The sequence below is a fragment of the Stylophora pistillata genome, chromosome 4 (genome assembly GCF_964205215.1).
Source record: "Stylophora pistillata chromosome 4, jaStyPist1.2, whole genome shotgun sequence".
NCBI lineage: Eukaryota > Metazoa > Cnidaria > Anthozoa > Scleractinia > Pocilloporidae > Stylophora > Stylophora pistillata.
Genome location: NC_142522.1, coordinates 22,080,724 through 22,095,105, shown reverse-complemented (window position 1 = coordinate 22,095,105; position 14,382 = coordinate 22,080,724). Strand labels below are relative to the sequence as shown.

The following is a 14,382-nucleotide window of genomic DNA, read 5'->3' as shown; positions in this document are numbered from 1 at the left end:
GAGATGAAAGATAAAAATCGCTCAATATTTTCGCATGTGCGCAAATAGGCATGCGGATTAAATTTCAAAGTGAATTATGCAAATTTATCGGTGTGTGAAGAGATCTCAAGTCTCATGACATCTGCTAAAAGTTCTAAAAGTACTACTGACAATTTGACTCAAAATCTTTTATTAAACAATACTTTTTGAATACATTATTATTCAAACGCAATATTTACCGGACCTTGGAATCGTCAAATTGCCGTTAGGCCTGTGCTTAAAGTCTGAAAGTTCGGATTTCGGTTTACGGCCACAATTCGCATCGCTTTAGGGAATCGTAGTATCGTTGACTCGAGAGCTTATTATGTCACCTTTCAGACCTGGATATCCATTATTTTCCAAACAGAGTATTCTATAGCATTGCTATTATATATTCTGAGTTCCAAAAGGACTAACTCTATCGCAAGGGAACAAAAAATCCGACTTGAAAATTTTGAAGGTCGGCTGCGCGGACGCCATATTCTCAAATATTGATCATTTAGTGTAAATGCATAGAATGATCCCTCTCTAGTACACCCTAAGGCCATCAAAACATATGCGCAAACGACGGATTCTGATTGGTTTGTTGATCTCCTAACCCTAGAGGAAGTTTGGGGACAAAATTCTACTTCATAAGGGAGAGGTAGGGGGAAAAGCGTCTTCGCGCGAACCAATCGCGCAGTTCGGGCGGTTCAGGTGTCAAAGTGTTAACATAATATATTTATTTTTGGATCATTCCATTTCATAATATCTGCTCATGAGAAAACGCACACGGCTTGCGCTGTAAGTATCCCTGAAAGCTTCATACAATTCCTTATAATTTTATTATAAGGAATTGTATGGAGCTTTTTTAGCGTTAGTCGTGGCGCGGCGGGTGTTGTCACGCATGATCCTTGCGAGGATCATATGTGATAATAGAGGGTCTCAATGGGGTTAACCGTTAGCCGTTAAACGGCCAAAAACTTACCCGTTGGGCACAAAAATGAAAGAATTTTAACCGTAAAAAAATCTAACCACAAAATAAGGTTTCGAGATCTTTTGTTAAGTCTGATGTGTTATGCGTTTATGTGTTCTGGTAACGAGAATTACAATCGAAACCGGAAGTGTCGAAAGTGTCAGCGTAATTTGTCGCATGGATGTCGTTGCGCGAGTTGACAGACGTTTTGACAGCTCTACTATTTTACAACTTTCTACTTTCTTTCATGCTGACTGGTTGTGATGGCTGTATTGAAAGCGATAGTAAGTCTCAATCGCGCTGGAGAAGAGAAGCTAAGAGAAAGAGGTAAGACCAGGGTTAAAGTCGCGGAAGAGAATAAATTATTTTCGTCGTTCCAAAAAAAATATTAGCGAGTTTCTTGGGCTCAACGAGCAAGCTCAAAAGTTAGGTTTTGGGTCCTTTGACCTGAAATTTTACCACCTGACGAAAATCAGTGGCAAAGCGGAGAATTACGCCAGATCAACACAACAGCAACTGGAGCTGGAATTGCCCTTCTTGTTTGGCTCAGCGAGCTAAACGGTAAGAAATCCGTAATTTGAATAAAATTGGACATATGTGTGTATTCAATTGCTCAGATTTGCTATAGTTAGAAGTTGCTGCCAGCAGGCACATGGTCATACTTTCGCTATCGCCAGTCAAGAACCGACTGGGCTCTGGAGTTTTGTAATTTCTGTATCGAATTCTGTAAAAAGCCTGGTCGTATAACATTTTTAATGCAAGTTTTTGCTGGATTATGTACTGCCTAAAGTCACGTTAAGTTATTGGATGCTGCAAAACAGCGGACAAAACGTTCAGGAGATCGATGCCGCTGATGAGCTTTCCAAAGGGGAGGAACAGACTATGAAAGATTGGCTGGAGAACTACCGTCCTGTGCGTCAGAGAACCGTGAGGAGCCAGACTACTAAAGATAAGGCAGGAACTCTTCCTTCGGCAGTGTATTCAAATGCAAATCCTAATGCCACTGCAAGGGTCTTCTTTCCAGCTGACCAAGTTGAACAAACGCCCACTGCCTCCTCTGAGATGCGCTCTCAGGCTTTTGTTTCCGATGTGTCCGTGTTGAGTTTCATAAGCGATGCCACAGTTCCACAGCTAACCGTCTCGCGTCAACTGCAGATTTCAACCAGGTGGAGACGTACGAGAGCGATTCGGATGACAGTGACAATGATGTCGATATTGAGTCAGAAGAACTGGTTATTGGTAAGCCAATAATGACAAGGTCTGGAAGACAAGTCATGCTCAAGGTCTGGACAAGGTTTGATGTTTAGACGTGCGCAAAATGGTAAACCAGGCCATAGAAACCTGTTAATTTAAAAAGCCTTATGATTCATATAGAATTGTTTTCATTTACAAACAAACAAACAAACACGTACAATTAATATATACTTGTGACACAGGTCACATGTACATGGATCTGTCGTTCCTAGTTTATTTCCTGTAAGTAATTTAAAACTCTATCTTATTTTGGTATTCGTTATGTTTTTCTACTGCAGTAAAAGCCTAAAAGTTGTATAGTTCACTGAGAATGTACACACACAAAAATACTTTTTCATCTCAAATTTGCCTAAAGACTTTCAGTATGTCTTACAACAATGGAATTTAATATTTAACTTCTTAGAACAATAGCAATTAATTTTTAACAACTCCTTTTAACCGTAATGAAAAAAAAAAAAAATAACCGTTAGCTGTAACTGAAAAAAGCCAAAATATTAAACGTTAACCGTAAAAGCCACTACTCCATTGAGACCTTCATAATGCCCACCGCGCCCCGACTAATGCTAAAAAAGCGCCATACAATTCCTTATAATTTTATTATAAGGAATTGAATTGTATGGAGCTCTCCGAGATACCTACAGTGCAAGCCCCGTGCGTCTTCTCGTGCCCCTATAGAAGAAATTAGTCTTTGATTAAAATTAGCCAACACGAGTCAATCAACTATAAATAAATAATCCCGTAAATACATGCGGTCATAGACTGCCTATTTTTTTTTCTTTTATTAATAACATGCGGTTTCCAACTGAAACTGAACATATTTGGCCTACGGTAGGGTTTTTCGGAGGGCCTTCCTCGCAACAGGAAACCGCCGGTGTCAACGGCTTTCCTTGCGACAAGTGCGTTGAACAGATTATGAACTGTCTAAAATTCTCAGTAGTTCTCATGTTTTCATACACGTGCACACTCGCTTTCAAAGGTCTTGGGCTTCCTTTCGACTAGATTTTCTGTTGCTCTCTTAAAGGTGATTTGCAAGAGCTTTTCCTCTCATGTGGGCTGATCAGATATAAAAGTTCTGCGATAGCTGCAAAAAAATGGCTCAAGTTAATGACTGAAAAAAATGGGGTCGAGAGACGTCGGATCTAGTTCGAGTTACAGAGGGGTTCGAGTTAACTGAGTTCGATTTACCGGGGTTCTGTTGTAGTTTTATCCAACAAAACGTAATTTACAGCTGTCATTACCTGTCAGCGCTATTATTTTATTTTGAAAAGCCAGGTTGCAAGCACGGACGCAGCAGAACTGTTGGTCTCTTCGAGAGTGACGAAACGCGTTTTAAAAGAATTAGAAGCTCAGCCAGTATCTGAAAGGATTTCTCCAAATCGAAGGGTGAAGTTGTGATCATGTTCACTACAGTTGTTGCTCTGTGGAAGATGTTCTTCATTTCACACGTCTTTGCGCAAGGTTAGACTTAGTCTAGACGAAAAGATTGTGCGAGCGTTCGGTGAATTCTCGTGTACATTTGTGATACCAAATATTCCACTAGCTATGGTTTACAGTGTCTTTTAAGTAGCTCGGAGGAAAAAAAATTACAAAAATCATGCCCAGCAACATAGAAGCGACGTTTCCTTTGGTAGTTATTAGTGTTCTCAGAAATAAAGCGGTCGTTGCAGATCCGTGAGTCTATTTGGACTGAAATTAAAAGATGTGGTGCATGTATTGCTTCTTTAAAACGAGGGATTGCAATTTTTCACGTTCAGTGTACTCCCTGCTCGAATGCGCGAAAATTGTTATTTGTTTGCAGTATTTTATGTCAACATTGAAATCAACTGAAGGTGGTACCTCACTTGTTTTTCGTAAATTCTTAGCCTACTCGAAATATGGTAAAAATTGTTGAATTTCTTTGACTTTTAATATTATTATTTAGCTGTTCTTCATGATTAGATACACGCATGCTTTTGAAGGGAATTTGATCTGGCTGAATTTCTAGCCTTCCAGATTGTGAGTGATACAAAAATAAGAATCTTATGTTCATCCCTTCCTACATAGATAAACTTAAATTTAAGGCAACCGGGAATTCTGTGGTCTTCGGCGCTCACCTATTTGCATAACCTCAAATCATGCGCGAAACGTCTGCAAGCAACTCTCGTGTCAGGTTTCAAAAGGCTTTTAAGAAACACTTTTCCGAAAAATTATCTTACTTTTTGACGGAAAGTCGTGAGTTTAAACACAACTCCTTTGAAGCTTCCACAGTAAACATCCTGACTCATTAAAATGCACGGGAATAATTCTTCAGTTCAAGCTTATTAAATAATTAATGATTTCTTTGAAATCACCTGTTTATAACTTCAAGTAAAATACACAATATTGCAGGCCCCAACAGCTTTATTTCCGACAATTTTCCTACGAAACAGCACGTACGCTCTTTTGTTACAAGAACGTCTAATTTAATGGCAGAGGCTGAACGTTTTTGAATTGTTATCATTTTTTTTTTTCGATTTGGGCCCAAAGCGTTCTTAGCATGTTCTTAAGTTGTGCGATACAGTATTTCAATAAATCAATTGACTAGGTCCGACTAGAAACTGAGTCGTTCTTCATTGTATCGTGCAGTAAAAAAAACGCATTATTATTGTATTTAAGCAGAAGCTTATGACTCAGAAGCGTGTAACTTTCCCTACACTGTCTAAAAAAAGCATGCCAATCAGAAGCAAGGGTGCAATTTTTGCCCAAACATGGAATCGATGTGTATTGCTGTAACGCAGCCGGAGCCCTGTGGCATAAAAAGCTGCCTTGGTTATTGCTTCACGTTTGTTTTTGTTTAATGTCTTTATAAACAACTTGTGTTCCCTTTCGTTTAGAATTTTTTCATGTTTTTCATTATCAGAAACGTGCAGAATTTTGGAGTTTGTTCAACCCGAAAAAGACAATTACCTCGAAAAACATGTCATTAAGTCCTTTCTGGTTGATAACAAAGATCAGTGTGAAGTGAGGTGTTATGCTGAGGACTCCTGTTTATCCTTCAATCTTGGAATCTCAGATACCAGCGGCAAATTAGAATGTAAACTCAGCGACTCTGATCACTTCCAACATCCTGAACATCTCATTTGTAGGAGAAGCTTCTCCTATCATCCAACTATGGTTGGTATACTGCGTATATTTTATTTTTTTGATAACTGCAGTGCTGTGTCTATATATACCTTAGCATCTTAGGCATCCTCTCTTGAATATAGAAAAGACAAATGTATAGTTTAGAAAGCGGATATGAACTCACCCGAGGTTTGTTCTCTGTATAGCTCTAGAATTCACAAAACTTAGAGAACTCTCAGGAGAGGTGCTGTAGGTTTTGGTGTAAGAGCAGTATCTAACGCGTGAACCAGTATGGCCTGGATGAGTGTGGATAAGAAGAATTCAAACGTACAATTCATCACTTTTAAAACTACATTCACTTGATTAACATGACAGGATACTGTTTTTACGTAAACTACTATCGGCCGGTAGGAGTTAAAGAAATCTTCACTCAGCCGTCTAGAAACCTTTGGGAAATTTTCAATTTTAATTTCTTAGAAAACCGTAGCACATGTAATTTCTTCTCAAAAAAATGATGTGATTATTTATTTCGATGAAGTATCAGCAGAAATCATTTTTATCTTTTCCGTCTTCAACAGAAGGTTTGTGGCACTTCTCGCTGTCCCCCAGCTGCTTCATGTGTACCAGATATTCACGGAAAAACCCGTTGCGTTTGCCCTGCTAATTGGACTCGAACTGAAAGTTGCGAAAGAGGTTTGTGTTATTATTGCTGGATACTCTTTGAAATGCACCTCTTCAACGTAAAGCGTTGCATACAGTGATCTAAAACTAAGAAAATCGACTGTATCTTTCCTTTGTCACTCTTTTCCTTAATTAGTTCTTATTAACCGAGCGGGAGGTCTGTATGGGAGAATCTTGACCAGCGACCTCGGTCAAGATTCTCCCGTACAGACCGACCTAGCTCGGTTAATAAGATGTTTATTTTATGACTGTGTCTTATATGCCAAGTTTTTCTATTCTTTGTACCTTTTTTTTCTAGACCGGTCTTGATGCCGGTCTAGATGGGAAAATCTAGATCGCTTTCAATATTGATTTCAACCAATCAAATTCGTGAATTCGGTAGTTCCCAGTCCTTGTGAGACACAGCCATACAATCATGAAAGAACAGAAAAACCAAACGCGGTTATTACGTTCTTACTACTTGCGTTTCCCTCAAACATGAAACTTTTCCTTTTGAAAATGGAAACGTATTTCTTGATGTGAAATGGTCCAGCAGTTTGGTCTTCGCCGTTCACCATTGGCGTGGTACCTTTTTTCGTACCACAATAACATCGGGAGAGTGATCATGATGTAATAGAAGTCTTAGAGAAAGCATCATCCTCCGGTGTTTAATTGTTAGCTAACGTAGTTTTATTGTTTTTTTGAAGATGAGGACGAATGTTCCTCTGGATCACATGGCTGTTCAGAGGAAGCGTACTGCAACAACACTGTGGGCTCATTTACCTGCACTTGTAAAGCTGGATTTTCGGGAGATGGCAAAAAGTGCAATAGTGAGAAATCGATATTTTGTTTTCTGTTTCTTGGTGTGTGTGTGTGTGTGTTTTTTTTAACATATTTTACTTTTAGAAGTTACCTTATCGTTGTACTAAGGCCCAGGTCGCACTAGAACTTTAAAGTAGCGTAAAACAAGTACGACCCCCAACTCGAAAAACTTGCCAATGTCCTGCCTCGGAGGCTTTGAAATTTTGGCAAACAAACAATCTTGATTTTTTAATCATTAAGCTGTCATCTTACGCAAAACATCCAGAACATTCTTATCCAGTAATTCAAGCAAGCATTTTCCCTTATCTATTAATAGAGAAGGTTTGGTTTGTGATGGAAGCGTACGTATGCGTCAATCGGTGAAGTTTTGGTCAGAGGATAGTAATTTGATGCAACCGCCGCAAAAATTTGGAAATTGCAAAATTTTTGGCTTGCGAAAAATTGCCAAGTATTATATTTCGCTCTAATGCGACCCGGACTTGAGTTGCCAGGTACCTTTTTTCGAACTACAATAACATCGAGAGAATGATGTAAAAGAAGTCTTACTAAGAGCATAATTCTCAGGTGTTCAATTGTTAGTTAAGGTAGTCTTATTGTTTTTTTTGAAGATGAGGACGAATGTTCCTTTGGAACGCATAACTGCTCGGCGGACGCGTACTGCAACGACACTGTGGGCTCATTTACTTGCACTTGTAAAGCTGGATTTTCGGGAGATGGCAAAGAGTGCAGTAGTAAGAACCGATATTTTGTGTTTTTGTTTTGCAACATTTTTTATCTGTTAGAGTTATCCTGTCGCTCTATTAAGTTGCCAGTGTTTCTTGTGAAGATCCTATACGTTTCTGGGTGGTGCTCAAAAATGAACTCAGTGTCACCCACTTTTACAACGGAATGCTGGAATACTAACAATACATCCACCCACCTTTTGTTGTTTCTCACTCTAGAGAGTATCTGGTAACGTGTGTGAAGTGTTCAAATAGTAAGGGCCGTTGTTTAACAAAACCGTGTACTAAACCATCTTAAATTTAGTCGAACCTTTCATCTGAACATTTATTTTTGTGGACAATGTCATGGGGGCGGAAAGCTAACAGTGGAAGGACGTTGATTTCATTAAATCAACCTTCTCCTCGAGAATCCATGAGGCCCACGTTTGCCTTATAACTCATGTAAATATCCGGCCCAAGTGATGATTCATAATTTTTTGAAATCGTCTGACATTTTTTTAATATTACATTTAATATTACACTTTTATACTTTTTTTGTTTTTTACTGTTTTTACCATTTTCAACTGCTTTTATTTTTCTTAATATTTATGAATTAGTTCATATCTTTGGGGAGGCCACAAGTTTGCAAGTTCTTAACTGTAGCTGTAATGTGTCATCCTCGGTAAAAAAAAGTTTTTATTATAAGTTCAGGTTTTTTGCTGCTTCAGCTCGTTTCAAACTTTTTACACCTATTGCACTAAACTAGTGCTATTTATCATTATAATTGCGAAAGCGCGAAGGTACAAGCCTGGATGCTTAATATTATCTATTCTATCTACATACAGATATCAATGAATGTGAAACCGGAAGTGCCCAATGTCACGTGAACGCCACTTGCAACGACACTATCGGGAGCTACATATGTGAATGTAAGGAAAATATGGTCGGTGATGGATTCCTATGCGTGGGTAGGTGTTTTGATAAATGAGTATTATATTAGATGTTTATATCCATGGTAAGCTCGACCACAGTGGAACCCAGCAATACCATCAACGCGGCTTATTATTGGAATTATTTCCCTTTTATGAAGCATGAAAGTAAATAAGAATCTTTTTCTTCGCGAAAGGTATATAAACATGCTCTGTAGCATCTTTCAATAGTGTCAACTTCAAGCAGTTCGAGGATCTGCCGACAATAAGACAGGAAATATTTCAAATCGTCCAATTGCTTGTCTCCTAGACTTCTTGTTTTTGTTTCTTTTAAAATTCGTTCGCACTTCAAATATCTTAAATAGTAAAGCAAACCAATACCATTGTGACACAGGAATTTGATAAATGGTGATAAAACAAAACCAGTATCCATTTTTTATTTCAAAGGATTTCCTTTACATTTTGCACTCGATGGGTCTGATCCAAATATAAGGTAAGATGGGTGAATGCATTCTTCTGCTAGGATAAACATTTAACTCTACTTTTGTGAAAAGTTCAAAATTCGTGCTTACAATCATAGATCTCAGCGATTGGAACTATTAATGTTTAGCCTGAATCTACCCAAAGCTGTAAAGATGCGCAAAACTCTATCTTTAATGAATTAGGTCTTTCTAAATACAGGACATAATTTGGTGGTTTTCACAAATGAAAGATTTGATAGTCTTTTCGAGAATGCGATGTACTAAGAGACTATAAACTGTTTAATCTCTTGGTTGTACCCAAAGAACATTACCAGTTATTCTCTGCCGCGTTTACTTCTGTGTTTTCCCTGATTTATACTGGAATTACAAAAATCTTCTTCAACTAGCTCATAAAGCGGATATTTTCTGGAGGGGATCAATAACGGCCTTTCTCAAAAAGGCTTTTTAAAAATGCTTTTAGTTCATGGTGACATTATTTCAATTAGCTACTTGTACAGAGGATTCTGCATAGTCTCCTGTGGCATGGATATATATTGACACATGTATCTCCTTTATTTTCATGAACTGAAAGTTTGTACAATGGTGCTTCCTATCGAAATGTTGATGACAGGACAGTACTGTACTTGAATGGAACCCAGTCTTCCTACGCAGAAACCCCAGCACTCCCGATCCGAGCTATCAGCTTTAGTATCATGTGTTGGATAAAGGTTCTTAGCCTTCCAAGTAATCTTTCTGTTCGAAACTATTCTGACTGGTCAAAGCCATATCAGTTTAGAATATATATCTATGAGAGTCATGCAGTTTGTGCTAATCTTCGGGGTCGTCAAGGAGTTAATGTAATTGATCTCTGTCGCTGGTGAGTATTTAATTAAGATACACCTCGTGCTTTCCCTACGTATAAATTAATAAATAGGGAGAGACAGGAAGAACGCTCAGATGTATATTCCAGAGCTATCGAACTTCTTAGGAAATATACTGAAGAGTATACTGAGAAGCGAAAAGCAAAGCCTCATTCCTTTCTGTGTTCTATTCTCTCATGATCAAGGAGGTGCATCCCCAAAGGATGGATGCACGTGGCGTTCACTTGGAGCCGAGATAGAAAAGAGGGAATTCTGTACATAGATGGAATTATACAAGGTAATCGGACAGTTTCTAATGATCGTGTCGACCTGATTGGTCATACAGTTTTCGACGTTGGGCTAAGTCGAGACAGCATGGATCAACCAACTTTTGATGGGTACACGAGGGATCTTTATGTGGTTGATAAAGTGCTATCTGAAGATGAAGTGAAACAAGACATGAACGCTACAATTTAAGGGCGCGACGACCCCAAACGAGGGCTACAACGGAGACAACGGCAGCGTGGAGCACTATAACTTTTTAGGTGGTTAGATGTTTGGGCTTTACAGATCGCTTGAAATGAAACCTTCAGGAGGGTTGACACGTTCTAGCTATGAAAATGGATGGTGCAGATCAGCATAAACATAACCAGTTTCAAAGATAACGATCCCTTGGGTATCATACGTCATCTCTGACTGGACAACAACATAAGAAGCATAGAAACTCCTTCAACAAGCCTCAAAGCGGCAACCACAACATGTGGAGTAAATCGAGGGGAAAAACACTCTTTATTTTAAGTTGTTGATTGCTTTTTTTTAAAATTTCTCATAATGGGTGACTCACATGTACTTTTTTCAGTCTCGCGTGGAAAATCAGATAGTTAATAAAAATCGGAGATAGATCACTCGATGAAATTCTTTTGAGCAGGAGTACAGCGTCACTGACGAAAAAGCATGGGTTTTTTATGCAACGTCAAAGAAACGTGAAATGACAAGTTCGAATACTAAGCATAATTGATTCATAGCACCAAGAGATTATAAACTATCTCTTGTTCATAGCCATATAGATGTTCTAGGACAAGCTTTTCATTGATGTTTTCAATTTCTCCTAAATGGCAGGGGCTCATTTAGTAAATAAAGTCATTTCCTATAAATTCTTTACCAATTTATTGTAAAAGAATTAAATAGGCCACAGTGCTAACTGAATTTTGAGGCTGATAAATGTCGCATTCAAAAGATTAAATTTAGAAATCATTCTTTTGGCAGCGAGATCAAATTCATCCCAACCTTTCTTCTTTATAAAACTCACATGCAAAAATTTGCTAACCCACAGTGCACTGAAAACCTTGTAATTATTTTTACTGAACTTTATTAGCAGCTGATTAAATTTATAGTTATGATATTGTTATTATTAATATTTTTGTTCTTATTATCGTTGTGTCTAGCATGACTATCATGGATTACGTTTAACTGCTAACCACAGCCTTAAAGTGACCCTTTCACATCGGGTGTCACTAGTAATTCAATTTATACCAGCAGCAGTTACGGCTTCTCGGCATCCATCTCAACTTTTTGTGTCAGCCGTCTTACGGTCTTTTCACTGGAACCTAGAAAGAAAGGATTAAAATGATAGAGCCCCTTTCAAACGAGTGTGGAACGAAACTTATCCGAGATAGCATTGTTTTGCGTCACCTTGCGCTATAATCGACACCCAGCAACAATTGAATGCAAACATTTAAATGATTAAATAGAGATCTTAGGACGAAGAAACACAACACAGTTGTGGCAAAGAGTTTAGTTTAAATATTTGAATTTCGTAGATGGGCCAATCTTCGCTAACATTTAATCTAAAATTTAGTCAAGCAATCGTACCTAGGAAAGACTGTCAATGGACCAGACTTACTACTCATCTTTGCAAACCCAGCTGACAATGAAAATTGATGATAAACCTTTCGCTGGTTCGCCTTTCCTCGCCTGGTTTGAGCTGAGTCGCTCCTCTCCGTCAAACTGAAATTGAACAAAGAAATAACTTTGTAACAACCCTCCATGTTTATAAGTATCTTAACCCGCCGGGATTATCGTTATCAATTTCTTTTTATTTTAAACATGTCTTGGTTTCCAAGCTGAAACTGAGCATATTGTGCCAGCGAAAAACTCCCATTATCGCATCAATTTAATCAAAGTCGAACATAGAAGGTAAACGATATTTTCTGAAGGACTTTTGAAATGTGCTTATTTTTAAACTGGTACTCACAGTGGGGGCAATTCCCGCTCAGCTTGCTCCTCTGCTAAGAGAGCTTTTCTTTTACGAACATAAGATTGGGTGGAAACGTAGGCAATACATGCACTGAAAACCAATGTCAATATGAGTTTTCTCATTCTCCGTTCACAGTTCTAACTTGCGACTTCTGGTTCTTTTCTGACAGGATACCCTATGACCGTTCTTTCAAATTTATACAAAATGAGATCATGTGCGGGCTTCTTGTTTTTCATCTCATTTTGAATGAAAATACCCTTGAAGAGAAATATGTTGCTAACGCAACCCCCCTGCGTGGTATTCTTAACTTCGAAAGCGAGCCGTGGGCATTCTACTAGCAGAGCTTTTGTTTTACTAACATAATATCGGCTGGATACATACATGTAGGCAATAGAGGTAATGAAAACCAACGTAAATAAGATTTCCTCATTTTCGTGTAACAGTGCCAGCGAACGACTTCCGGGTCTCCTCTGATATTGTTCGTTGACACCCGTTCCTTCTACTTTATACAAATTGGGATCATATGCGGCCCTCCTGTTTTCACCGCTATCAGGTGGAACTGAATACCTATCGAAGGGAGCATGTTACTACCGCAACTATGCGTAATAGCATTTGACTTCACGAACAAGCCGTAGTTTTTCCTCTAATGGAGCTTACGTTTTACCAACAATAGATCGGCTCCATACTGAAAACCAGTATGAGTATAGTTTTCCTAATTTGTGTGAACTCACGACTTCCGGGTATCCTTTATGTTACATTAAACACGATGTCATACACGGCCTTTCTGTTTTCGCGGCTATCAGATGAAAACACAGTCGAAGGGAACATATCGCTACGGAAACTTCAAGTAATATCTTTTTGACGTCACAACGAGTAGTCTTGGTTTTCAAGAGATCACCGAAGCTGTCGTAGTGTCCGAAACGTGATCAGCTTATTTCGCATTTAAACATGAATACGATAAGAACTTACTTTAATTGTAAATTGCCAGCTATACCAGTCCATTGAGATCCTCTATGAGAGCAATTGCAAGCTAAAAGACTTTGGTTTGACTGCCTGCTGATAATTCAGACGTACGGATCTTATGCCTAAGGATCCATAGAAGGCTCATCAACTTAATCCTGACGCCTCGACACTGAATTTTCCTACAGTGTCAACTGAGTTAATCGTCTCCACCTTCAAAGAAACAAACTCCGTACAATCCTGTACTTTTATTCGTATCACAAAGAGCCAGGATAATGATTGTAGAAATCATTTTAAACTTCTGTTGGTGAAAAATGGCCATGAAAATGTGCATCGCGTCTCGTGTTACAGTGTTGTGAGGTAAAAATTGGAAGTTGTTATTTTGAGACTTTTTCTGTTAAGCCTTTTATTTTGTTAAGCCTTGCTTTTTGTACCTACGTGTTGTTTTGGTAGATTTATATTTTCTTGGCTCAGTTCGTGGATTTCCTGACTACCGTGTTAGACTTTTAGACAGTTAGACAGTTTCACAGGTGGTTGTGTTTGCGTTGATAAAGCTGACCTTGAGTTCTACCCACACTGAAGTTCCTGTTTGCGTGCGCGATTCCTGTGCGCAGCCGTTAGCGTTCAATTGGTTCCTCGGCGCTCGTCGAGTACTTCGGTGAGGGCCAACCAGTTTCCCCTTTTTTTCCTCAAAATAAACGGATACACTAAGGAAACTCTCACGGTCAGCTAACCCAAACATGTCCACGATTTTCCTACTTAAAGCGTTGGTACCTCTCGCTAGAAGAGAAGGAAAAAGAGTAGAAGAAGAAGAGATCTGAAGTGTTGTGGTAGGAAAGAATAAAAAGAGAAAAGTCCAGAGTCTCAGTGCTTCTCGTTAAAAGTCAAGCGAGTGGTAAAACCCCCAACCGTCAGTTTGCCACAAGCAATCGGAGTGTACAAGTAAGTTTAGAAACATCTTGACCCATGAAACGAGAGAATTTGTGAAATTCAGTTGAATTCCTTGTTTTGATGGCATGAAGCATCAGATGAATTGAGCTGATATGTGATATGGTTAATTTGAGTTGATGCAGTTTCAAGCGCGTCCCTTTTTATTTTGCAATAAAACCTCTGCTTCTCGCAGAAAGGGGTCGAAAAGGTGAAACCTTCAAAAACAGCCTGAGACTTTTCTGTTCACACCGTTCGAACAGATTAAGACAAAATGGAGGGCAAAGTGGGTCTGACTTGTCGGACAAGCCGTAGGCCTTCCAATTGCAGGCTGTGGGGGTTGCATGAAATAATAAAAAAGAAACCGTACGTGATTGTGGGAATAGCAGAAATACTAGAGCGGTGATTACAGATGTGATAATGTTTTATCTCGATGGTGGGAAGCATTTGGCGAAGTTTTGTTGTCTTTTTTTTTTGTCTTATTGATTTTATTTTAT

The 14,382-nt window shown here is 38.7% G+C and overlaps 1 protein-coding gene and 2 long non-coding RNA genes across 6 annotated transcripts; 2 read left to right on the top strand and 1 right to left on the bottom strand.

Annotated features, from left to right (window-relative positions):
- Positions 1–2,963: 2,963 nt before the first annotated feature.
- LOC148732885 (uncharacterized) lies at positions 2,964–11,143 on the top strand. 2 transcript variants are annotated; one of them, XM_088758638.1, is made up of 10 exons: positions 2,964–3,123; positions 3,500–3,685; positions 5,106–5,359; positions 5,887–6,001; positions 6,676–6,798; positions 7,399–7,521; positions 8,337–8,459; positions 8,868–8,913; positions 9,474–9,758; positions 9,948–11,143. In XM_088758638.1, exons 2-10 carry the CDS (start codon positions 3,625–3,627, stop codon positions 10,216–10,218), a joined length of 1,401 nt encoding a protein of 466 aa, XP_088614764.1. In that variant the 5' UTR covers positions 2,964–3,123; positions 3,500–3,624; the 3' UTR covers positions 10,219–11,143. The 2 variants fall into 2 exon arrangements, with proteins under 2 accessions (XP_088614764.1, XP_088614765.1); XM_088758639.1 differs by lacking the exons at positions 6,676–6,798; positions 7,399–7,521 and having other exon boundaries at positions 2,965–3,685.
- Positions 11,094–12,239, bottom strand: LOC148732884 (uncharacterized). 3 transcript variants are annotated; one of them, XR_016000596.1, is made up of 3 exons: positions 11,996–12,239; positions 11,614–11,748; positions 11,094–11,348 (listed from the first exon to the last, which is right to left on the bottom strand). It is a non-coding gene; the product is annotated as an uncharacterized LOC148732884 (long non-coding RNA). The 3 variants fall into 3 exon arrangements; XR_016000597.1 differs by having other exon boundaries at positions 11,691–11,748; XR_016000595.1 differs by having other exon boundaries at positions 11,645–11,748; positions 11,996–12,237.
- Positions 12,240–12,865: 626 nt separating this feature from the next.
- On the top strand, positions 12,866–13,819 carry LOC148732883 (uncharacterized). Its single transcript, XR_016000599.1, has 2 exons — positions 12,866–13,318; positions 13,724–13,819. It is a non-coding gene; the product is annotated as an uncharacterized LOC148732883 (long non-coding RNA).
- The last annotated feature ends 563 nt before the right edge of the window (positions 13,820–14,382 follow it).